This window comes from Ovis canadensis, chromosome 1, assembly GCF_042477335.2.
Source record: "Ovis canadensis isolate MfBH-ARS-UI-01 breed Bighorn chromosome 1, ARS-UI_OviCan_v2, whole genome shotgun sequence".
Classification (NCBI taxonomy): domain Eukaryota; kingdom Metazoa; phylum Chordata; class Mammalia; order Artiodactyla; family Bovidae; genus Ovis; species Ovis canadensis.
In genome coordinates this window covers 188,674,552-188,698,001 of record NC_091245.1, presented here as the reverse complement: position 1 = coordinate 188,698,001, position 23,450 = coordinate 188,674,552, and the positions used below count along the sequence as shown (strand labels likewise).

At 39.0% G+C, this 23,450-nt stretch overlaps 2 protein-coding genes and 2 non-coding genes across 10 annotated transcripts in view; 3 read left to right on the top strand and 1 right to left on the bottom strand.

Moving 5' to 3' along the window:
• GTF2E1 (general transcription factor IIE subunit 1) overlaps window positions 1-19,385 on the bottom strand; it is a 97,896-nt gene extending 78,511 nt beyond the window's left edge. For 2 of the 7 annotated variants that reach the window (XM_069554874.1, XM_069554885.1), the window contains exons 1-2: window positions 19,036-19,240; window positions 14,180-14,640 (exon numbers count right to left, since the gene is read on the bottom strand). In XM_069554874.1, the coding sequence (XP_069410975.1) occupies window positions 14,180-14,640; window positions 19,036-19,049 (475 nt within the window). In that variant the 5' untranslated portion in view covers window positions 19,050-19,240. Of the gene's footprint in view, window positions 1-14,179; window positions 14,641-18,445 lie in introns of all 7 variants that reach the window. The other 5 variants (XM_069554911.1, XM_069554920.1, XM_069554899.1 and 2 more) reach the window with 5 other exon arrangements.
• LOC138431615 (small nucleolar RNA SNORA70) lies at window positions 5,292-5,428 on the top strand. Its single transcript, XR_011253769.1, has one exon. It is a non-coding gene; the product is annotated as a small nucleolar RNA SNORA70 (small nucleolar RNA).
• TRNAW-CCA (transfer RNA tryptophan (anticodon CCA)) lies at window positions 13,624-13,695 on the top strand. The gene has a single exon. It is a non-coding gene; the product is annotated as a tRNA-Trp (tRNA).
• RABL3 (RAB, member of RAS oncogene family like 3) overlaps window positions 18,912-23,450 on the top strand; it is a 38,313-nt gene continuing 33,774 nt past the window's right edge. The window contains exon 1 of the mRNA XM_069555193.1: window positions 18,912-19,542. Coding sequence (XP_069411294.1) covers window positions 19,497-19,542 — 46 coding nt within the window. The 5' untranslated portion in view covers window positions 18,912-19,496. The remainder of the gene's footprint in view (window positions 19,543-23,450) is intronic.

Below are 23,450 nucleotides of genomic sequence, written 5' to 3'. Positions count from 1 at the left end.
CTGCTATCCATATGCTATCTCATCATCTACATCTATTCCAAACAAATAAAAAGGAGAAAACAGCTTCTCATAGCTAAGAAGTAGCCCAGCACTCATATGTTAGATTGTGGCGCTTTTCTGACAAATGGAATCCACAGATCACCAACATCAGATAAAAGGTTCTCTGAAACCACGATGGAAATGAGGCAAAACCAAGTCAATTTGTGTCTGTCTGAATACAGATAAAGGCAAGGTCTGCACAACCACTAAAAAAGAAAATTCTAGGTAACACAAGGGACTGCTGCTTCTTTACCAATTATAGTTTTAGCCTCAGCCTGGTCATCTCACTTCTGGGATAAGATTTATTAAGATATCCAATCAAAGAAGTAGACTCACTTCTTATCTTTTTTTAAACTCTGTATTGAATTTGTTAAATACTGCTTCTATTTTATGCCTTGGTTTTTTAGCCACAAGGCATGTGGGATCCCAGATCCCCAGCCAGGGCTTGAACCCGCACCCCCACATTGGAAGGAAAAGTCCCAACCACTGAACCACCAGGGAAGTCCCTTAGCCTCCCTTCTTGACAGTACCTAATCCACAGCAAATCTTCTCCAATTACCTGAATCCTCCCCAAAATTATCTAACAAAAGCCCATATTCTCTAAGTTTGTTTAGCAAAGTCATGCTGAGTCACCACACGGCTCCCTATGGTGTGCGGCTTTCTTGCTGCAGAAAGCATCAACAAACTTGATTTTGTTTACTGTGAGCATATATCTGATGGTCTTTGACTAATGGACATCAACACAAAGATCTGACTTAACTGAACAAGGATACTATTTACCAAAACAAAGAGGAAGAACAAGTTTGTTTTTCTTTGTGGGAGAAAGATATCAAGTTGCTTTAGATATCTGAATCCACTGCCCTTCTAATAGCCAGGACATGGAAACAACCTAGATGTCCATCAGCAGATGAATGGATAAGAAAGCTGTGGTACATATACACAATGGAGTATTACTCAGCCGTTAAAAAGAATTCATTTGAATCAGTTCTGATGAGATGGATGAAACTGGAGTCGATTATACAGAGTGAAGTAAGCCAGAAAGAAAAACACCAATACAGTATACTAACACATATATATGGAATTTAGAAAGATGGCAATGACGACCCTGTATGCAAGACAGCAAAAAAGACACAGATGTGTATAACGGACTTTTGGACTCAGAGGGAGAGGGAGAGGGTGGGATGATTTGGGAGAATGGCATTCTAACATGTATACTATCATGTAAGAATCGAATCTCCAGTCTATGTCTGACGCAGGATACAGCATGCTTGGGGCTGGTGCATGGGGATGACCCAGAGAGATGTTACGGGGAGGGAGGTGGGAGGGGGGTTCATGTTTGGGAACGCATGTAAGAAATAAAGATTTCAAAATTAAAAAAAAAAAAAAGTAAAAAGATATGTACCAAAAAAATGGATTTATTAGAAGTCAACTTATTATAACTTCTCGGAGAAGGCAATGGCACCCCACTCCAGTACTCTTGCCTGGAAAATCCCATGGACGGAGGAGCCTGGTAGGCTGCAGTTCATGGGGTCACTAAGAGTCAGACACGACTGAGCAGGACTTCACTTTCACTTTTCACTTTCATGCATTGGAGAAGGAAATGGTGACCCACTCCAGTGTTCTTGCCTGGAGAATCCCGGGAACAGGGGAGCCTGGTGGGCTTCCATCTATGGGGTTGCAGAGAGTTGGACACAACTGAAGTGATTTAGCAGCAGAAGCATTATAACTTCTGAAAGCTCAAAAGTGCAATTTAAGATTAGAAATTTTGATATGACAATCAACAACATATAGATGATAATTGAAGCCATAAAGTAAATCAGAGTATCCAGAGATTAAGGAGAGTGAGAAGCACAAACAGTTAAGGTATAAACCCAAGGCAAGAGAAATCTTTGAGAGATAGAATTTGGTACAATCAGAGGGTATGGTGCTAATTTTCAAGGTCAACAAGAATTGAAAGCTAGCTTTTATATTTCATAAAGTCAAAGTAAAAGTGAAAAGTGAAGTTGCTCAGTCATGTCCGACTCTCTGCGACTTCATGGACTGTAGCCTACCAGGTTACTCCAACCACAGGATTTTCCAGGCAAGGGTATTGGAGTGGTTTGCTATTTCCTTCTCCAGGGGATCTTCCCGATCCAGGGATCGAACCTGGTTCTCCCACAATGCAGGCAGATACTTTACTGTCTGAGCCACCAGGGATGCTTTATATTTCATAACAAAAGCTAAATAGAGACCTTGGTTAGAGAGGTTTTCGTTTATATGCTATCTTAGGGTGTGTGCATGCGAAGACGCTTCGGTTGTGTCCAACTCTGCAACCCCATGGACTGTAGCCCACTAGGCTCCTCTGTTCATGGGATTCTCCAGGGAAGAATACTGGAGTGGGTTGCCATGCCCTCCCCAGGGGATCTTTCCAATCCAGGGATCAAATATGCATCTTTTACATCTCCTTCACTGGGAGGCAGGTTCCTTACCACTAGCACCACCTGGGAAGACCCTATCTTAGGGTATTCTCTAACTACTCCAGGCTGCCTCAGTTTCTTTACGATCTTTCACTCACCTCAAACAGGACCAAAAAGGCACATAAGGGAGAACATGCAATCTAGATCAAAGAATGTGCCAGCAGACAGAAAATGAAGGTTACAAAGATTCTTTAGGCCAAGTTTGACAAATGATGAGATAAGGAGGAAAAGATGAGTTCAAAAACACTTATATTTGATCATACACACCCATAAACTACACACACACACATCTAAGAAAGCTACTTTACAAATAATCCCATGTATTCATCACAGTCAATCTGCAACAGTATTATTCAAATCTAACATATGCGGGAATAAAGACTCAGAGGAGTTAACCTCTATCAGGTCAGAGCTTAAAAACGAAATCACAAAGCCTAGATTCAAATACAAATCTTTCTGACACAAAAGACTAAATTCACTGTACCACCCTGAATTACACATCCCTTTCCTAATCTATCATCCCTGCCAGCCACAATTTAGCAAACTTTTCCCATGTGTAGGAAAGGCTCCAATTTTAAAAAATATGGAGCAGGAGAGAAGATTTGTAACAAAAAAAAATGTATTAAACAAACATTAAATGTGTATCACATGCCTGGTATTTACTCTGCTGAGTTTTAATGTATTGGGATTGGCAGCATGATTAAAATATATCCAGATATAGATAATTAACAGGTATTGAAAATAGGGAGAAAAAGATTTTTTAAAAAAACATATTTTAAAACTATAATTTAGGGTTGTCCATTCAGTAGTATGTGAAAGTACCAATTCTATGACTCAGGACTTTTCTTGTGAAGGTAAGTTATTACCCCAAAACAAGAAAATAAATGGAGACCTACTTGTTTGGATGAGGAGAAAAGAAGAGGGAGAGTGAAAGAGTTTTATACAATTTTAACTTTCTCCCAAAATAATAAATGTAACAACCAAAATGAATCTGGGGCATGGGAGGAGGGGAGAAAAAGGACTGGGAACAAAAGGAGAAAAAAAAAAAAAAAGTCATGTTCAACAAAATTCAAACTTAACACTTTCCTTTGCTAAACCAGAAAAAGAAAATTTAGATGATGTCTATTATGCTGGCCAAGGTCTTTGACTTAACTGTTTACTCATTAACACACATGGGACTCATTTTAATTACGCAAGTATTTAGTCAAGGGAACAATGAATAAGTACAAGTAAAACCAAAGTGAAAAAAATTGTATATCCTCCTTAGTTTAACAAGAAGAAAATGCTTTGAAAATTTATCACAATTGAGGAAAAGGGATGAGGACGTTATGAGTCAAATCCCCAAGGAATTAAACATTATTTGGATTGTGTTTTTCCCTTCTTCACACAAACACACAATGAGTAAGTCATTGGCTAATGCCTAGAGTTCACTGTCAAAGATCTACCAAACATATTAATTGCAACTGGACTATTACTCAGCCATTTTTCTACCCCCCCCCCAAAATCAATCCATCAATCAAAATAAAATAAGCTGAACTGTTTTGATATGCTACAGGTGTTGCAGTGCTGAAGCAGAAGTTATGCTGCAGCCCAAGTTCTCAAGGTTGGCCAAAGAAAGAGGCAGGATGATCAAATGTTTGCTGCTGCAGAGCCCGTACTCCAACACAGTGAAACTAATGTCCCAAGGATTTGCCACATTCTGCCTCCCTAAATCTTGCCAGTCATCTTCTGAGCTGCTTTTCTAGAGCTCATATTCTACTGGGGAGTGGTGGTGGTTTAGTCACTAAGTCCTAACCAACTCTTGTGACCCCATGGACTGTAGCCCACAAGGCTCCTCTGTCCATAGGATTTTCCAGGCAAGAATACTGGAGTGGGTTGCCATTTCCTCCTCCAGGGGATCTTCCTGACCCAGGGCTTGAATCCATACCTCCTGCATTGACAGGTGGATTCTTTACCACTAAGCCAAAGTCAACCCACTCTAGTATTCATGGGCTTCCGTGGTGACTCAGATAGTAAAGAATCCACCTGCAATGCAGGAGACCTGGGATTAATTTTACCATTCTTTAAAAATCCAACCACTATATATTATATATTTTAGAAATCAAATTTGGACATCAGTTTCCCTCCCAATGACTATTTTATGGATTATGTATATATGAAGAAAGAAAATAAACTGAGGAGCTTGGGAAAATAAGATAACCCAAAATTCTAAATATTACTTTCCATTATGCCACAATATGTTTCTGAAGACAGCCTAATTAAACAGAGCATATTTTCTATATGAATGCTACTATGGGAATTTCAGTTCCTAACCAAGGCTTCCAAGGCTTTCAAATTAACCAAAAGTGACTAACATTACCCTCTAAAAGCAGTGATAAAACATCCCCAAGCTTCTCTATACTTTTAAAATGTCAACTATTCTCCAAATAAAAGGGTGCTTTGAAATTAAGAGTTGAGAGAAATCATATACGGTACAGAATAGACTGACTTTATCATTTTACATATCCTTAAAAAAAGACCTGCAATGATTATAGGATTTTCCCAAGGAATAGTTACTAATATAGTACAAGACTGGAAGCCAGCATGGCTCTGGAACCCAAATACAAGGTCACTTTGCTGTCTCATAGGCACTGCTTAAAAAACAAAATGAAACAAAAACAACCTCTGAAAATGACATAGCCACTGAACACACTGATCATGCAAAAAAAAAAGACTCAATGCATTAATAATAAGTGCTCTGAAATACCCTTACAATATGAACCTAAGTTGGTCAAGCATTAATAACCACAGCTGTTACAATAACAAAAATATTTCATTAACTATCACTTTCCCCATGGAGGTCTGATGTACAGTGGCTGCAAACAGCACCGTCCCTGGTAGTGTATATAGTGTGCTGCATATATGGGTTACCCTAAGGGACCCTAGAGACAGCCTTTTCCAGTGGACATTCATGTCTGGCATGCTGTCCCAGACAAGTATGTACTGCCTTTGGAAATCCCCAGGGCACAGTGACTAGGGTCCACACTGACCAAGTCATACTGTCTATCTGCACCAAGCTGCAGAAGAAGGGGCATGTGATTGAGGCCCTATTCAGGGCCAAGTTCAAGATCCCTGGCTGCCAGAAGATCCACATCTCCAAAGACTAGAGATTTACTAAGTTTAATGCAGATGAATTTGAAAACATGGTGGCAGAAAAGTGGCTCATTCCAGACGGCTATGGGGTCAATACAACCCTAATCGTGGTTCCCTGGAAAAATGGAGGGCCTTGCACTCACAAGAGCCTTGGCGCTTTCCCTTCCTTATTCACGCCCACAAATAAATCCTATTTTCCTGTCAAAAAAGAAAAATTCACTTGCTTTCTCAGATTTAGCTTATGGAGGAGGGAGGGTGGGGTAGACTTGGGTATATAAAGTAAAACTTTATATAATCATAAAACTTACCAATTGTCAACACAGAGAAAGGTGGAAAGAGCAGGGACTGGGTTGAGTAGGAGAGGAAGAAAAACTAGGTTGGCCATTTTAGTCTATATATTTTGAGTGTTTAACAAGTTTACATTCATATATTAATTATTTACTTTTAGAAGAAAGAAAACAAATGTTATTTTGAATCTCCAAACACACTCAACTAACTACCTCTTAATACATGAAAGTTGTACAATCATCCTTGGGATATTCTTTGAAAGCACTATCAAGTCCTTTGCTAAAACCTTTATAACTCAAAATGTTAATGGGTATATCTGTTAAAATGTTACACCAAATACTGAAGTCTCAAAAAGTTACCGTTTATTCTAATTTCCAAACTTCTTTCATAAAGCAAATTTTTTCAGTATAACTGGAGAAGGGTATGTGCATGAAAAAAGGAATTGCTATTATAAAATAGTAACAGACATGAGAGGAGCATAGTTATATATTTTATACAATTATTTTACCTATAATAAAATTGAATTTGAAAAACCAGACTTCAGCAATCTACTGCAGAACATATAAGTTACACTGTAAAATATTCATTCATTTGCATGAAAAAGGAAAAAAAAAACTAAAGCAGATTTAATATGTTTTTAAATTCAGAAGATCTCAAATATATTAATGATGTACACAATATAATTCCACCCCCAAAACTTCAATTCAATCAATCAAATTGGCTTCTGTCTTTCCTTAAATCAACACATCTAGATTTGGTCTAATCATGCATCATTCCTAGATTCTGGAACTCATTATAAAAGGGGAAAAATATACTACGCCTGGGAAAGAAAACAATAAATTGAAGTGTAGTGTTTGAGTGAAAACTAAAGGAAGTTTATAATATATTCTCTGAATTAGGCCTAAATCGAATTTATCTTAACATACCGTGAGCAGGCAAAAAAGTATCTTGTTTTGATATGACTATTTGAAAGACCAGCATCAAAACTAAAAAGCAACTCTTCACAAATGAGTTTGCTCCTATGTAAAATACAAAAAAGCATCAAAATACAAAAAAGATAAATCACAGATAATTTTTTTAAAGTTTTCAAACCCTTAAACAGATTTTTTAAAATATCAGCCCTAAAGGTTTTGGTGAAAAGTTAAGGGTAAAAGAAGACACTTATTCCTTACTTACTCTAATAACACCTTCGTTTGGCCCCATCACCAATCTCCCCCAGTTCACACCTCTGAGCTTCCCAGTATAATTTTCTAATGAACCCATCCCGAGCAAAGATTCCAAATCAGCAACTGAGCAAAGCAATCCTAGAAAGATTCCTCTTTATGTTTGTTTGTGTTTTTAGCATTTCAGGAATTGAACACACTGCTTATCAGACATCTTGTCTTAAGCAGAAAGAGGTGAAGAGAGGAAACAGCAGCCTGCTCTATGAAGTTAGTAATCATGAAGGCAACAAGTCTTGGGGCTTCCTGGTGGCTCAGTGGTAAAGAATCTGCCTGTCAATGCAGGAGACTAGGGTTTGAGCCCTGGGTTGGGAAGATCCCCTGCAGAAGGAAACGGCAACCCTCTCCTGTACTCTTGCCTGGAAAATACAATGGACAGAGTAACCTGATGGACTACAGTCCAAGGAGATGCAGAGTCAGACATGAACCAAGCAGGACACAAGCGAACAAGTCTTGAACAGGCTCACTAAAACAGGACTCTAACAGCTTTAAAATGTTAAAGGAGCTGCAGAGGAAGTTCAATGATGTAGGAATCAGGAAACTGATCTATCTAAGTCAAAAAGCATACCTACAGTCACAAAGGAAGGAGGGACTCATGATTTAACCCCAAACTTAGAAATTAATATCCCAAGAAGAAAAGGAGTTTACTTGAATATTCTGAATGACTAAAAACTAACCACTGGAAGAGGTCCGTTTCCACTGTTGGCTATTTTTAAGAGTTATTCATTAAACACTTTAGTTTAATTATTAAAGACTTCTTTTCAGTTCAGTTCAGTCGCTCAGTTGTGTCTGACTCTTTGCGACCCCATGAATTGCAGCACACCAGGCCTCCCTGTCCATCAACTCCTGGAGTTCACTCAAACTCATGTCCATCTCTTTTACACTAATCCTAAACTCTGACACTTAAGTCTTTTCCAAGGAGCCACAGAAAAGGTGAATCCCCATGAAAGCTACTGTATCTCCAATACACGCAATCTAAAACATTCCAGAAATAGCCCTACATTTATTTATTACTTCGAAATATCCTCTAGAATACAATAAAGACATGAGTATATATACCCACACACACATTTGATGAGTTGAACTAGATAATCTCTAAGCTCCTATTTATAAGACTGTATTAAACACTCATTTATAAGATTCTTCTTTAAAAACTTAACTTATTTCAAAGTTTATTTAATATGGGACACCCCCCCATCTCTAGTTGAATTCAGTAATAGGGGCTTCACTAACTATTTCTAACCCAAACACCTAGCAATTTTAGCCAACCCCCAATACAACTATTCGTATATGCCTTTACATAAGTTATAAAACTATATTTTTTAACTTATTAACTTTTAACTTTCTTAATTTCAATTATTTAACAATAATTTTAACTTATTTTTTCAACTTTTTAAACTTTTTTTAATAGTATTCCCATTGCTAAGAATTCCTCTTAAGGAAAAACTTAAAAACAAGAATAAAAGGCTATATGCACAAAAATACTTAAAGTGTCAATCTATATCAGCCAAAAACAAGAACAATAAAAGTGCCCCAAAGGACTGGAAAGGAAAATATGGGAGAAAAATCACACCTAAAAACACATTTAGAACACTAGAGAGAAACAGGAGAGTTGCTGCATTAAGAAACCAAGAGATGAGATAATACACAAAAGGCTGGTGGTGCTGAGGTAACCTTTTTCTCTTCAGAACTTTTTCTGGCACTATGGCTATGTAATTTTTAAATTAGAAATGAAAAATATTTCCATATCATCTAACTTTTAACATCTAAAAAGAAAATATAGTCTCCCCCTCCCTTCTAGGAAACATGTTGCTGAATTTAACTTACAAGCATCATTAACAATATCATGGTGGTTGAGACTGCAAAGTAGAAATGCTAAGTCTATCCTCATGGTCAGAGGCTTGCTAAATCTAAAATATGCATTTATGAACCGCAAGACGGTATTTTGCTGATTGATGGGGTTTAATGCCATGCTACATTTGTTTTCATTACAGAAGAGTCCCATATTTCAGGAAAGAAAACAACTGGTTTTGTCTGATTAAGTTTCTGAAACCAGGGACTATTGGGCAAAAGCTAGACTATTCCATTTTAATAAAATTAGCTATTGGAGAAGGAAATGGCAACCCACTCCAATACTCTTGCCTGGAAAATCCCATGGATGGAGAGGTCTGGTAGGCTACAGTCCATGGGGTCATAAAGAGTCGGACACGACTGAGTGACTTCACTTTCACTTTAAACATATCAAGCATCAAAATTTTGGAGTTCAACCCCAGAACACCAAAGGAAGAATCTAAGTGGAAAGTATGGAAAGAGTCTACACTCTTTAGGAAAAAGAAATGGGGGAGGGAGAGGATGCTGTGAAAGTGCTGCACTCAATATGCCAGCAAATTTGGAAAACTCAGCAGTGGCCACAGGACTGGAAGAGGTCAGTTTTCATTCCAATCCCAAAGAAAGGCAATGCCAAAGAAAGCTCAAACTACTGCACAATTGCACTCATCTCACATGCTAGTCAAGTAATGCTCAAAATTCTCCAAGCCAAGATTTAGCAATATGTGAACCGTGAACTTCCAGATGTTCAAGCTGGTTTTAGAAAAGGCAGAGGAACCAGAGATCAAATTGCCAACATCCACTGGATCATCGAAAAAGCAAGAGAGTTTCAGAAAAACATCGATTTCTGCTTTATTGGCTGTGCCAAAGCCTATGACTGTGTGGATCACAATAAACTGTGGACAATTCTGAAAAAAATGGGAATACCAGACCACCTGACCTGCCTCTTGAGAAACCTCTATGAAGGTCAGGAAGCAACAGTTAGAACTGGACATGGAACAACAGACTGGTTCCAAATAGGAAAAGGAGTACATCAAGGCTGTATATTGTAACCCTGCTTATTTAACTTATATGCAGAGTATAGCATGAGAAATGCTGGGCTGGAAGAAGCACAAGCTGGAATCAAGATTACCGGGAGAAATATCAATAACCTCAGATATACAGATGACACCACCCTTATGGCAGAAAGTGAAGAGGAGCTAAAAAGCCTCTTGATGAAAGTGAAAGAGGAGAGTGAAAAAGCTGGCTTAAAGCTCAACATTCAGAAAACGAAGATCATGGCATCTGGTCCCATCACTTCATGGGAAATAGATAGGGAAACAGTGGAAACAGTGTCAGACTATTTTTTTGGGCTCCAAAATCACTGCAGATGGTGACTGCAGCCATGAAATTAAAAGACGGTTTCTCCTTGGAAGAAAAGTTATGACCAACCTAGACAGCATATTGAAAGGCAGAGACATTACTTTGCCAACAAAGGTCTGTCTAGTCAAGGCTATGGTTTTTCCAGTGGCCATATATGGATGCGAGAGTTGGACTGTGAAAAAAGCTGAGCACCGAAGAATTGATGTTTTTGAACTGTGGTGTTAGAGAAGACTCTTGAGAGTCCCTTGGACTGCAAGGAGATCCATCCAGTCCATTCTGAAGGAGATCAGCCCTGGGTGTTCTTTGGAAGGAATGATGCTAAAGCTGAAACTCCAGTACTTTGGCCACCTCATGCAAAGAGCTGACTCACTGGAAAAGACTCTAATGCTGGGAGGGATTGGGGGCAGGAGGAGAAGGGGACGACAGAGGATGAGATGGCTGGATGGCATCACCGACTCGATAGACGTGAGTTTGAGTGAACTCTGGGAGACGGTGATGGACAGGGAGGCCTGGCATGCTGAGATTCATGGGGTTACAAAGAGTCGGACACAACTGAGTGACCGAACTGAACTGAAAGTGAGAAATCACTGGCTTATATGTGAATTAACCCTGGTAAAACCATTTTTGCTGAACCCAATTTCCTGAGCCCAGAATTTCTGGATACTCATCTAGGAGTCACTACTCTCTGTCCAGTGGCAGAGTTGCCCATACACAGTTAAGAACTTTTCATCAGGGAAGAAGTAAAACCTAGAGGGCTTCATCTAATTCCTGAGTACCACCTATTTACTAACATAAATCACAGTGTATAAACCTAAGAACTGTTGAAATGGGAAGGGAAATAGAAGCCCATTAGATAGCACTGTCAGAAATACCATCAATCTCTAACAGCAACCAAGAAATAAAATAGCATTGTACAGCTCTAGCTTAGAATGAAAACTGTACCAATTCAAATAGAGTATATTAACAGCAGAAAAACTTCCCTCCTTCTCTTCTGATACACATACCAAAAATTTATTTCTTGTCTTCTTCAAAATGACAGGGAGAGAAATGAATACTGAGCAAAACAGGAAGGAAACAGATGGGAAAAGACCAAGATTTCTAAAGGGAATATACAGCAGAACAAGGGAGGGTGTCCAGGTATTAATAGTGGAAAAACAAAACAAAACCAAACTGACAAGCAGGTTGAGAAGTCTAATATCACCAATCAGCGTATTCTTTCCATAAAGGAAAAGGTCAAATGAAAAACAAAATCATAATCAAAAGGCAAGTACTTTCTCAGAATGGGGATCTCCAATGATTAACAATTTTCAATCATGGTGTTACATACAGGCTTCACTAAAGAGACATAACTGCCAATTAAGTTGACTATTAGTGCTGGCTGATCGGGGCACCTTCCCATGAGTGACACCAATGTAAAGGGACTTACTCTTGCTCTGCTGAACCCCTTCTCTCCAGCTTCACACTGACCATAACCCCTGTATTAAGAATACAGTGAACAGAACAGGCCTCTGTTCACACTGACCACAAACAACTGTTTCAGTTTTAGCTCTCTTTTATAAAAGGTTTTCATGCTCCCTACTCTATCTCAACTCCCTCACCCAAATAATCTTGACTGTATTTGGTTAGGTCACTTCTTCTACAAACCACCTGTTAATTACAACTAATTTCTTTCAGATACAAACCCTAGGTAAAATTTGAAGATATCATGAATCAAACTCCTGAATACTGATATATAAGCAGTGGGATAACTTCCTTTTAGAAACTTTCATGAAATTAAATGAGAATCAAATTGAGTAAATGTAATAGAAGCATATTACTTTAAATTACCCCCTCTGAGGGACTGGATAACACCTTCCACTGCAGTCAAGAGTGACGAAGACGACCACTGTAACACCAACATCTGCAGAAAATCACAAAACCAAAACCCAGAGCTCCTTTAAGAAATCTGTTACAGTCAACAGCAAAAAAATCATGAGACTTTCTAGTCTATTTTAAAGAGCTCCAGATATAATCTACAATCTTCCTCTATAGTACACTCATCAATACTCAGGATGGTTAAGATTTTCTTATAACTAAGACCTCTCCTAGTCAAGCCCTTTCAAAGTAAATAGTTAGGTTTAAAAAAATTATATATTTAGCACAAATGTGAATTCTTTAAATGACTTTTCATCCAAAATGATTGCTTCTCGATAGATAAGGGAAAAAGTCATAGGCCATCATGCTCTTTTTGTTAATAATCTTAATTGATATTGGTATTATTACCCATTAAAAATCTTTAAAAATTCTTTACAATGTACAATATATAATATATACACAACTAAACATGTTCACAAACCTGTAATATTTTTTACAATAAAGCATTTCATATGTGAAAAATTTAGATTATATTTTTAGAAAGTTATTTTAAAGTCAGATCTATGAATGAAAAAGTCACCTGTATTTCTGAATTCAGTCATAACAAAGGAACGATGTAACATAGCAGCAGTGATTCTTTCTTAGGTTTTTACAGATTTTTAATACAAGATTGATCTACTGAGTAATTAGTAAAACTATAGTCTATTTTCCAATTTACAAATAGCAACACAACTATACAAGTCAGCAATTTAAAGTTTCTCATGTTAATGTTAGACGTTGTATTTTCAGAAAACACGTTTTGTAAATTCTGTGTTGATCAGAAAAATCCTTAAAACTAAGTATTTAATGAAATGAAACAATTTATAACTCTTGTTGACAATTCTCTTCCATCAATGACTGGCTAAGAAACTAAATATATATTGTTAACTTAAGCGGAAAGGGTGCTCCCTCTTCTTTCATCTGGTTAACTTTAACTTATCTTTTAGGCCCCTGCTATTTAATTTCTTTCAGAGGCCTTCCCAAAACCAGATTAGCTGCCCTAGTTATATCCTCCTGAGAGCACTTTGCATTTCTACTAACCAAGTATTTAAGTACTAATAATAAGCATTTATTATAACTGTCTGGCAGTGATTGGCACAAGAAAATGCTCAAATATTTGTTGAATGAAGAGGTCAAAAGTAAACTCAGTAAAGTCAGAATAGCCTCAAAGTGGTAGGGAAAGTAAACCCTTCAGATTAGGCTGCAGTTGTAAACAAGGGATGGGAGTGGAAGGAGAGGTGGAAGGGCCATGGGTGAAAGAATAGTCCATGGATGAGTAAATTCCCTTGTAAAGGAGAAGTGCTTTGCAATAGCTCCTAAAAGTAGTATGACAAATTGGACATTAAGGCTAAGAATGACTATATGCTTACTTACACCAATATATTCCCTTTTATAATGATATAGCTTCCCTGGTGGCTCAGAGGTTAAAGCGTCTGCCTCCAATGCTGGAGACCCAGGTTCGATCCCTGGGTCGGGAAGATCCCCTGGAGAAGGAAATGGTAACCCACTCCAGTAATTTTGCCTGGAGAATCCCATGGACAGAGAAGCCTGGTAGGCTACAGTTCACGGGGTCGCAAAGAGTTGGACACGACTAAGCGACTTCACTTTACTATACTATACTATACTATACTACACTACAGAGCTTCCCAGGTGGCGCTAGTAGTAAAGAATTCTCCTGTCAGTGCAGGAGATGCAAAAGGTGAGAGTTTGATCTCTGGGTCAGGAAGATCCTCTGAAGTAGGGAATGGCAACCCACTCCAGTATGCTTGCCTGGGAAATCCCATGGACAGAGGAGCCAGACAGGCTACAGTCCATGGGGCCACAAAGAGTTGGACACAACTGAGCACACAATGATACATATAATCAGTTTAAAAACTATGTAAATCAATTTAAGATAAAGGATATACACTTTATTCTAAAAAGTTACTTAAAAGAAAGATTCATTAACTGGAAAAATCTCACCTGTCATGGGATCAAAGAGCTGATTAGCTTCTAAGTCTGTAAAAGTACTACTACAGACAGGACATTTGAAGGAAGCCCGGTTGGTGGAATCTCTCTCATCAGTTTCAATCCTCCTTCTCATGTGGTCCAATTTATATTTTACCACATTAACAAGAGTACGATAATTGATGAAGTAGTAGTTGTGGCGAGTGGTTTTCCCATCTGCAGCAGTCTCTACCCTCATTCTGCACTTGATGAACTTGTCTCCCTTTAAATTATTCAAGACTGATCGAAGTTGCTTCCGATCAAATTTGAGAAGCTCCAGCATGTCCTCCTCTTTCACACAGGGGTTTCGGATCAAGATGTCCAAGGCCAAAGCATGCTCAATGCCATAAAATCCCCGGATCACGTACTTTGCTAGCCGCTTCAATGCTGCAGGAACCTCAGTGAGGACATCTGGATCTGCCATCTTTAGCAGCAAACTTCAATTTCAAATGTACGGTCAGAAAAAAAAAAAAGAGAGAGAGAGAAAATTATCTAGAATACGGACAAAGCAATCATTTTAAATCTAAAATAATCAACCCATTAAGTAGCTGATAACCAGTATTCTTGGAGTACCACAATAGTACTCAAAATGTTGTTTTTAAAAGACTTATAATGCCCAAGCATGTAACAAGAGAACAAGATATTCCTTTAGAGTACACAAAAGATTACACATAAAAAGCTTGACATATTTCTTAAATGGTTATTTTCATGACCTACAGAGTGTTTAATTCCAAAAAGCAACATTATTTATAGCAATGATACAATGATATATTGTATCAAACCCACTTTATTTCAGAAAGGGAAACACAAAAAGGCTAAATAAAGTCTCATTCATTATTCTTAAAGCTACACATCTTTGGGAATGCTGGGGGAAAAAAAACCCTGAGAAACTTAGTTAGCAGTTAGCATACTCTTTTAAGTGTCTTTATTTCTTGAGTAAAATTTTTCTACCAGGATAGATTGTAGGATGTTCTACACAGTCATGCTCTCATAATAAACTCATAAGAAACCAATAAAACACCTAAATAATGACCAGTTGGGGGGACTGGCAAAATTACTGTTAAAAATCTGAAAGAAATGAACAACTACATACCACTTTACCAACCTTGAAAAGATAAATGACCAAATAAGCAAATGCTATACAGTTCTTAAAAACAACAACAAAGACCAAGATATCCTTAAATACTGGATCCCCTGCAGGACAAGCAGAAGCTAACTGTACCCAGAGTACGGTCTTCTAGAAGCCCAAACCGGCATAAACTAGACTTCCATGTGATTGTTAAAGAGCCTGGGATTTGAATTTGTGGCTGTGTGACTCTAAGCAAATTCCTTAACAACTTCAAGGCACACTTTACTCCCTGAGAAATAAGGATAATATCAACTGCCTCAATGAGGTTGTGGTGAATTAATGAGAATGTAATGTGCTTAGAGTGAAAAAAGTGAAGTCACTCAGTCGTGTCCGACTCTTTGCAACCCCATGGACTGTAGCCTACCACGCTCCTCCGTCCATGGGATTTTCCAGGCAAGATTACTGGAGTGGATTGCCATTTCCTTCTCCAGCGGATCTTCCCGACCCAGGGATCAAACCTGGGTCTCCCGCATAGTGGGCAGATGCTTTACCATCTGAGCCACCAGGAAAGTCCAACGTGCTTAGAAAGCACTTGTTAATAAAGTGCTTGAATATCAATTTAATGTGTCCCTACACTACAAGAAAATTTCTAACAGACATCCTATTGAACTGTTTCAATAGGGAATCATACTGTTATTAATACTAGTTTCTCCTGACCCTTTTATTTAAAATCAGTAGTTATTAACCTTATTAGATTTAATACCTTTTTATAAGAAATATATTTATATCCACAGTACTATAAAGGTATTTCTAAATAGCCAATAACATACACATACAGGGGAAGGGATATAATACCTGACCTGTAATAAAGGAAAAATAAAAGGGAATAGTTATAATATTTATTTTGGATTATAAATACTCAGGCATGAATAAATATAAGAGATAACAAAGTAGCACCTAGATTCAAACTTGTGGTCCTTGAGGCTTTCTGTCATTCCAAGGCTTAAGGAGGCCAAGCAAGTGTCTGGGCCCACACCAAAGCAGTATCATAATATACTAAGAGACGTATTTTGTTCTCCTTTCCAATTTGGTCTATATGTTGTACTTGAACCTACTTTTGGGGGTTATGTTTTACATGCTCAACAACTGGCAGAACATAGTATGTGGTTTCAGAAACAGACCAAAGGATCTCAGACAAATATGAAGATAACCTATTTTTCTAGTATTATTTCCTACTATTGTATTCCCCTCCCTGACCTTCTACCCCATATACTCCATTTCCAGGCCAACAACGCTCAACCCTGGCTGTAAAGCCAAATCACCCAGGGAGCATTTAAAAATATCCACTCTGGACCCATTCCCAGAGATTGTTTTAGCTGGTCTGGGAGGGCCAGATTAAGCATCATACTGATTTTTTTTAAAGCTCCTTAGGTGACAAATATACAGAATAAGTCCGTGACTACTGCCACCAACAAACTGGGTACCTGGCTACTACACACCGCCACTAAAGCACATCGCACATAGGAAGAACCCTGTACTACTTATCATTCAGTCTGTTACTTTTGCCTGAAACATCACAGGGTGCACTAAAGATTTGAAAAAGGGAGTGACATGAGGACTCCAATAGATTTAGGCTTTGAATCCCAGTTCCACCATTTCTTAGCCTATGACCCTGGAAAATTCTCAGCCTCCATTTCATCAGATTAACAGTGCCTTCCTCATAGCATTGATGTGTGAGATTAAATGAGACAATTTATATGGAAGTACTGATATTAAAAGCTATAGTCATCAGACTTATACTACAGAAGAGAAGAAATTACCAGAGGACAGGATGAATGAAACTTATTAGAGAAACAAAATCAAAAGGCCCCAATAATATATTCCAATAATATACTGGAAATCGAGTATTTTTAAAATTTTTAATAGCTATTTGGGGTTTTCCCCCCAGTTTTTTAATAGCGATAAAATATACATAACAAAAGTTACCAGTTAAGCATTTTTAAGTAATAGTTCAGTAATGTTAAATACATTCTTGATGTTATCCACCTATCATCACCAACCACTTCCAAACTCTTTTCATCCTGTAAAACTGAAACATTATACCTATTAAACAATAAAATACAGCTATTCATTTTAAGCCACTGTAACTGGAAGAAAAAAGTACTACTATGAGAAGTACATTACCACCTGAAGAGAAACAGATTTGGAAGAAATGAAGCAATCAGTGTTAGCTGCTTGTCTTTGAGGAAATACCACAGGATATTACTGTGAAGACACCCAGGAGGTAACTGGACAAATGAAACTGGAGCTCAGCAAAGAATCACCTTGTTCAAAATCTCTACATTCTAAAATCCTCCTTCCTGACCATGTGTTCTCCCCTAACTGCCTCTGCTCCTGCTAAGTCGCCTCTACTCACCTAATTATACTGAATCTCCTCAATCTCTGGATTTCATAATACTGAGGTCAGAGGTCTCAAACTGGCAACATCTACCACATCACTTGATTCAAAGAACGTTTTGAAAATTTTCTGAATTACTGGTCAACAATTAAAAATCATGAGATTTCAATTTTCAGAGTCTTGAAAATTGGAAACATCTGAGGGGGAAAATGTGACCATGTTCCCACATAGAAACAAAGAGCAGTTGACACTTCTAAACAGGGAAGGAGTTGGATTGGCCTCTGTTGACTTCTGAGTGTGTGACCTCTGGGGACCAGCCCATGCTTCTCTTTTTTTAGCCTCAGAGTTCATCAGTTACCTCTCAGCCTCACCTATGACCCTACCCAGCCCAGAGCCCCAAAGGTAAGTTGGTTCTGTTTTTGAACCATATGTATTACAATCATACAAACACTGGGCACAGAGGTGGAGAAACAAAGATGAAATGAATGCACTCTTCGCACTTGGTCTATCCTCCTCAGTCTCATTTCCAGGCATTCTCCAATTCCACCAGCCATACATGCGTTCCCCGCTTCCAGGCCTTTGCACATGCTGTTCTCTATGCCCCCACAGCTAAGCCCAAAGTCCCTTCTCCTAACAATCCTTCACATGTTGAGTGACATTTCCTCAGAGACACCGTCTCAGGTTCCCCTTAGCAGATTAAATGAGCCCCCTTTCCCAAGTTCCCACAGTTCTCTCCCCTCATTTTTTTACAGTGAACAGAATATAGTGAACATACTTTCTCCATATCTACCTCGGAGACCAGGGGCTTGATCTTGTCCACCACTGACTTTCCAGCATGTGCCACAGCTGGTCAAGTGCCCCACAAAACTTTCAATAGGTCGGCTAAGCACCTGTTCTTCAAATATGCCTACCCAGCTTCCCCTCAATTCACTTCCTTTACTGCGGCTTCCAGAGTAGAAAAAGACAGGGTATTGGAAATCCTCTTCTTAAACTTCAAATGGTTTTAAACAGGAGGCGACAGCATCAAATTCGTGTTTTTAAGGGCTTATGCTGACTGCAGCGTGTAAAAGAAAAAATGGAAGGAGTGGATGTAGGGAGTCCTGTCAGATTATTTCAGTTTACTTCTATTCCAGTTCCAGAAAAACTTGGATTTACACACCCAACTGGCTTTCTCGGTTGCCACATTTCACGGTACTCTCCATGCCTTCGTACATAAAGTGGCACAATACCGCGAAACCTCCGGATCAGTTGGCCTCCACGCGCCAGGTAACGTTCTCCTCCTCCCCACTGTGACACCCCGACACCCTAAATTCCCTAGGACTCTATCAGCTGAGGACACACTCGGCGCAGTCAAGCCCGTCCTACCCGAGGTCGCACATGGGCCGCTCCGCGGTCACTGGTTCTTTGGAAGACCAAGAAGAGAATCGAATCAAGAGAGTAGCTAAGGGGGAGGAGGATAGCCAAGAAAGGAGCGAAAAAGAGAAGGCACCCTAAGAGGCGGCGCCTGGCCAGGAAACCGAGAAACAGGGAACAAGGTTTACCAAAGCGAATCCTCGAACACTCCCACTACAGCTTCCCTCAGCGCCTCAACTACCGGCTTATCCGAGCCACGCCACTTGTGCGTCAAAGAAAACGCTTTATTCCTGCGACCAGCTTTAGAAACCACCCGCTACTTTCAACTAGGAGGGCCAATCGGCACAGCGAGGCCTTCAATCAAGAGTCACGCTCCTATTGGCCAATAACATTGAAGGCACTGCCTTTCAAACCCAGCTCTGATTGGCCTATAATCCCGGAGTAGGCGTTAACCTCAGGAAGGCGATGACAAGATGGCGTCCCTGGATCGAGTGAAGGTACTGGTTTTGGGAGACTCAGGTGAGCGTCTTAACACAACCCTGGGGCTCCCGACACTTTTGAGTTATCCGAAAATCCTCCCCTTTCACTCTCCCTCCATCCAGCCACCGACTAACTGATTTCGGCTCGTGGCTGAATTCCTTCTTAAGTCTTAAAGACTACACTTCCCAGAGGACTTTGCTCAATTTAACGGAGCGGCAGCGTCGTCCGGGTGGGGGCCGCGGACCCGGGGCCTTTTCTCTGCTTTCGCAGGTTTCTACGTCGGTTTCCAGGGCAAGATGCGCAGATACTGAGTGTTGAATTGAGCGCCGGGCTGAGACAAGCGCAGATGCCTTTGGGAGATTTTAGTTAAGGAAATCAAACATGCATTAGGAAGAATGACACTGTTCCAAGTATTATTGACACTGTTCCAAACTTTGCAGGTATTAACTCATTTAATCCCGAGATCAGTCCTATTATACCATTTTACAAATGATAAAAGCGAGGTGGAGAGATGTATGATTTATGGTTTTTACTTTGTAAATGACAGAACTGGTTTGAGCTGCAAGTCCACGTATCTAAAACACCAACCCATACTATTTCATAAAATAACAGGTGGTAGTCTTGTTTTACTTTCAGCTGCACTTCTCTTTTTTTCGTTCTCTTTAATCTTAACTGAAAACCTATTATGTGCTAGTTCTAGTTCAGTCGCTCAGTCGTGTCCGACTCCTTGCGACCCCATGAATCGCAGCACGCCAGGCCTCCTGTCCATCACCAACTCTCGGAGTTCACTCAAACTCATGTCCATCGAGTCGGTGATGCCATCCAGTCATCTCATCCTCTGCCGTCCCCTTTTCCTCTTGCCCCCAATCCCTCCCAGCATCAGAGTCTTTTCCAATGAGTCAACTCTTCGCATGAGGTGGCCAAAGTACTGGAGTTTCAGCTTTAGCATCATTCCTTCCAAAGAACACCGAGTACTGATCTTTAGAATGGACTGGTTGGATCTAGGCTGTAAGAAATAGAAAATTTAAGATAGAGGCCATATTGTGAAGCAGCTAGAACAATGCTGAGCCCAGCTTAATCCTAGTGTTAAAATTCTTACCTTGGACACTTGAGAACTGGAATTGAAGTCTGTGTTTCTCTCTCCCCTTCACTATCTTTCTGTTTCTCCTAGCCTCCATTCCTAATCTTCGTAAAAACTTGGAATAGATGACAACCTTGCTTTTCAGGAGGTGGTGGAGGTGGTGGTGGTGGTGTAGTCGATAAGTCGTGTCCGACCCTTACTACCCCGGTGGACTGTGTGTGGCCCACCAGGCTTCTCTGTCTGTGGGATTTCCCAGGCAAACATACTGGAATGGTTTGCCATTCCCTACCCCAGGGGATCTTCCCGACCCAGGGATCAAACCCGCATCTCTTGCATCTCCTGCATTGCAGACAGATTCTTTACCTCTGAGCCACTAGGGCAGCCTGGTGCATATCATAGATGTACTTTTCTAAGTTGACCTTTGGATATTTGCTATGAGCAAAAACATTGTGTCAGATGCTTGGAGGTGGAGAGGACATACTCCAAAGAGCTTGAAAATGAGCCTTACCAAATGGAGTAAAATTGCCATGGGGAGGAGTTTGAGTACCTTTTCAGATTACCTGAAGATTATTTTGTATTACAAAATATTTTACAGAGAGCATTATTTAATATTCCCTTCAGAAAGTTGCATGATGAAACCCTGTGAACATAATCCAGTTTATGTCATTTTTAGCTTGACACGTAAAAGTGGGTGGTGCTGTCTCTCATTTTTTAATTCCCTTTCTACTGCATGTAGCAACCCCTTCATGCTGACATCTTGTGCAAACTGTCCATTCCCCTACCCCAATTTTTAAACACCTATTACACAAAGCAGTGAGTTAAGTGGTAGGGATATATCTGTGGAATCAAGGCATTGATTGTGTAGCTCTCCATGAGATTGGCTGCTCTATTAAATGTGGAAATGTGATCAGGCAATTATCAATAGAAAGCTTTTTAAAATTATTCTTATAGTTTAGTTGTAAAACAGAAGACATAGCCATACCCACCAGAAAAGTGATTGATCCTGTCACACATTCACTGAAGTTAGGCTTTATTTGCAAAGTCAGTTCTTGTCTTTTTATAGTTCCCTTTTAACAGTGATATGCTATCTGACAGATTAGTATATACTTTTTACACTTCATCTGCCTTTGTATTTAAACTTCAAAGTTTATTTTTGAATAAAGGCGTATTTTTCCTGTGAAATTTTGAGGGTTTCACAAATATATAAAGGAATGACTGGATTTAGAAATCTGTTTGTATCCTGTAGAGTCACTTGATAATTGAGTAAGGAATCCTGAAAATCTAACATGCACATACTCTTTTCTCTTTGTTCCTTTGGTATAAGGAATGATCTTAACACATTACCAACTCTGTTTGGCCCTGGCATTTATTTGATTATACTGAACTTTTTTACCCAGCAAATCAAGTGCATTCTTTTGATCTAAGTTAGTTCTATTGATGAAAACATAGAATTAGAACCTCCTTAAATTCTTAAAGTTAGCCACTATTCTTGGCTCTTAAGTTGTTCTTACTGTGTAAAGTTCATCCCGTGTTAGCTAACTCTTGTCACCGAAAATACCCAAAAGTTAATTCATGGAGAGCTACACAATATTATTGCATAGAAATGTCTACTCTGACAGAGTTAAACTTAACTTGAAATTCAAGCCTTGTATCAAGCTGATAACTAAATGCCTAGCTATGTGCCTCCAACATAAACAAGCCTACTTGCAAACACAAAAATCAACAATATGCCCTAAAGGCATATGCAAACGCAATGCGATGAATAAAAGACAAAGCTCAGTTTGAGTATTCAAAAGTCTTCCTTGCTTCTATATAAAAATAATAAATGAAAGGGAAATCTGAGAATATGTTTGGTTCTTACTATATGAAGAGGTCACTAAAACCCAGTAGATAAATGGGTAGAGCATGTCAATAGATAATTAATAAGAGAGGAAAAGCAACTGGCTTGCAAAGATGATCATAATGTGTATCTTTACCAGAAGGTAAACAAACGCATACTAAAACAAAAATGTCACTTTTTTTCCTCTTATAAACTAACAAAGATGAAAAAGCAACTGCACACTGTTGAGGTGCAGTAAGACCTGCGGGCTTGTGTATATGGCTGGTGGCAGAGTAACCAGATACAAGTTGTCAGTGTATATCAAGAACTTTAAATGTTGGTTTCCTTTTACATGTTAATTTCATTTCTTGGAAGGTATACTAACAAAATACTTTTAATTTTAAACAAAAGTTTAAACAAACCTTTTCTTAGTATAGTGAAAAGTTCAAAGCACCCTAATATCTAATAATGAGAAAATGTTTAAATAAATCATTATGTCTACTCTCTGAACTTGGAGACATTGAAAATGTTTCTGAAGATTCTGTAAGAACATGGAAATTTTTAGCCAATAAAGAAGTACTAATTGAGACCCTATTCTTTGTACTAGAAATAAAAAATGAGTAAAACCAGTCCCAGGCCTCAAAGAACTTAAAATTAAGCAGCAAGAATAAAATCTAAACAAGCAAATATAATAGTGCATTTTAAGTGCTGTATGGGAGCATGAAAAGTGGAGTTGCAGAGGATGATGAATGATGTGCTTAGTTCTGCCTGTATGGAATATGAAAAGACTTTCTGTATAGAATGATGCTGAGTCTTGAAAGGTTAATTCATCAGGCCAACAGGAGAGGGGAACTAGAAGGAGAGGCTGGGTAGAATATTTCAGACAAAACCAGCTGTGTAAGCAAAGGCTTATGTTTCTTTTTTTTTTTAAGTACCTGCATTGCGTCACTCAGTCCGACTCTTTGCGAGCCCATGGACTGTAGCCCGCCAGGCTCCTCTGTCTGTGGGATTCTCCAGGCAAGAATACTGGAGTAGGTATCCATTCCC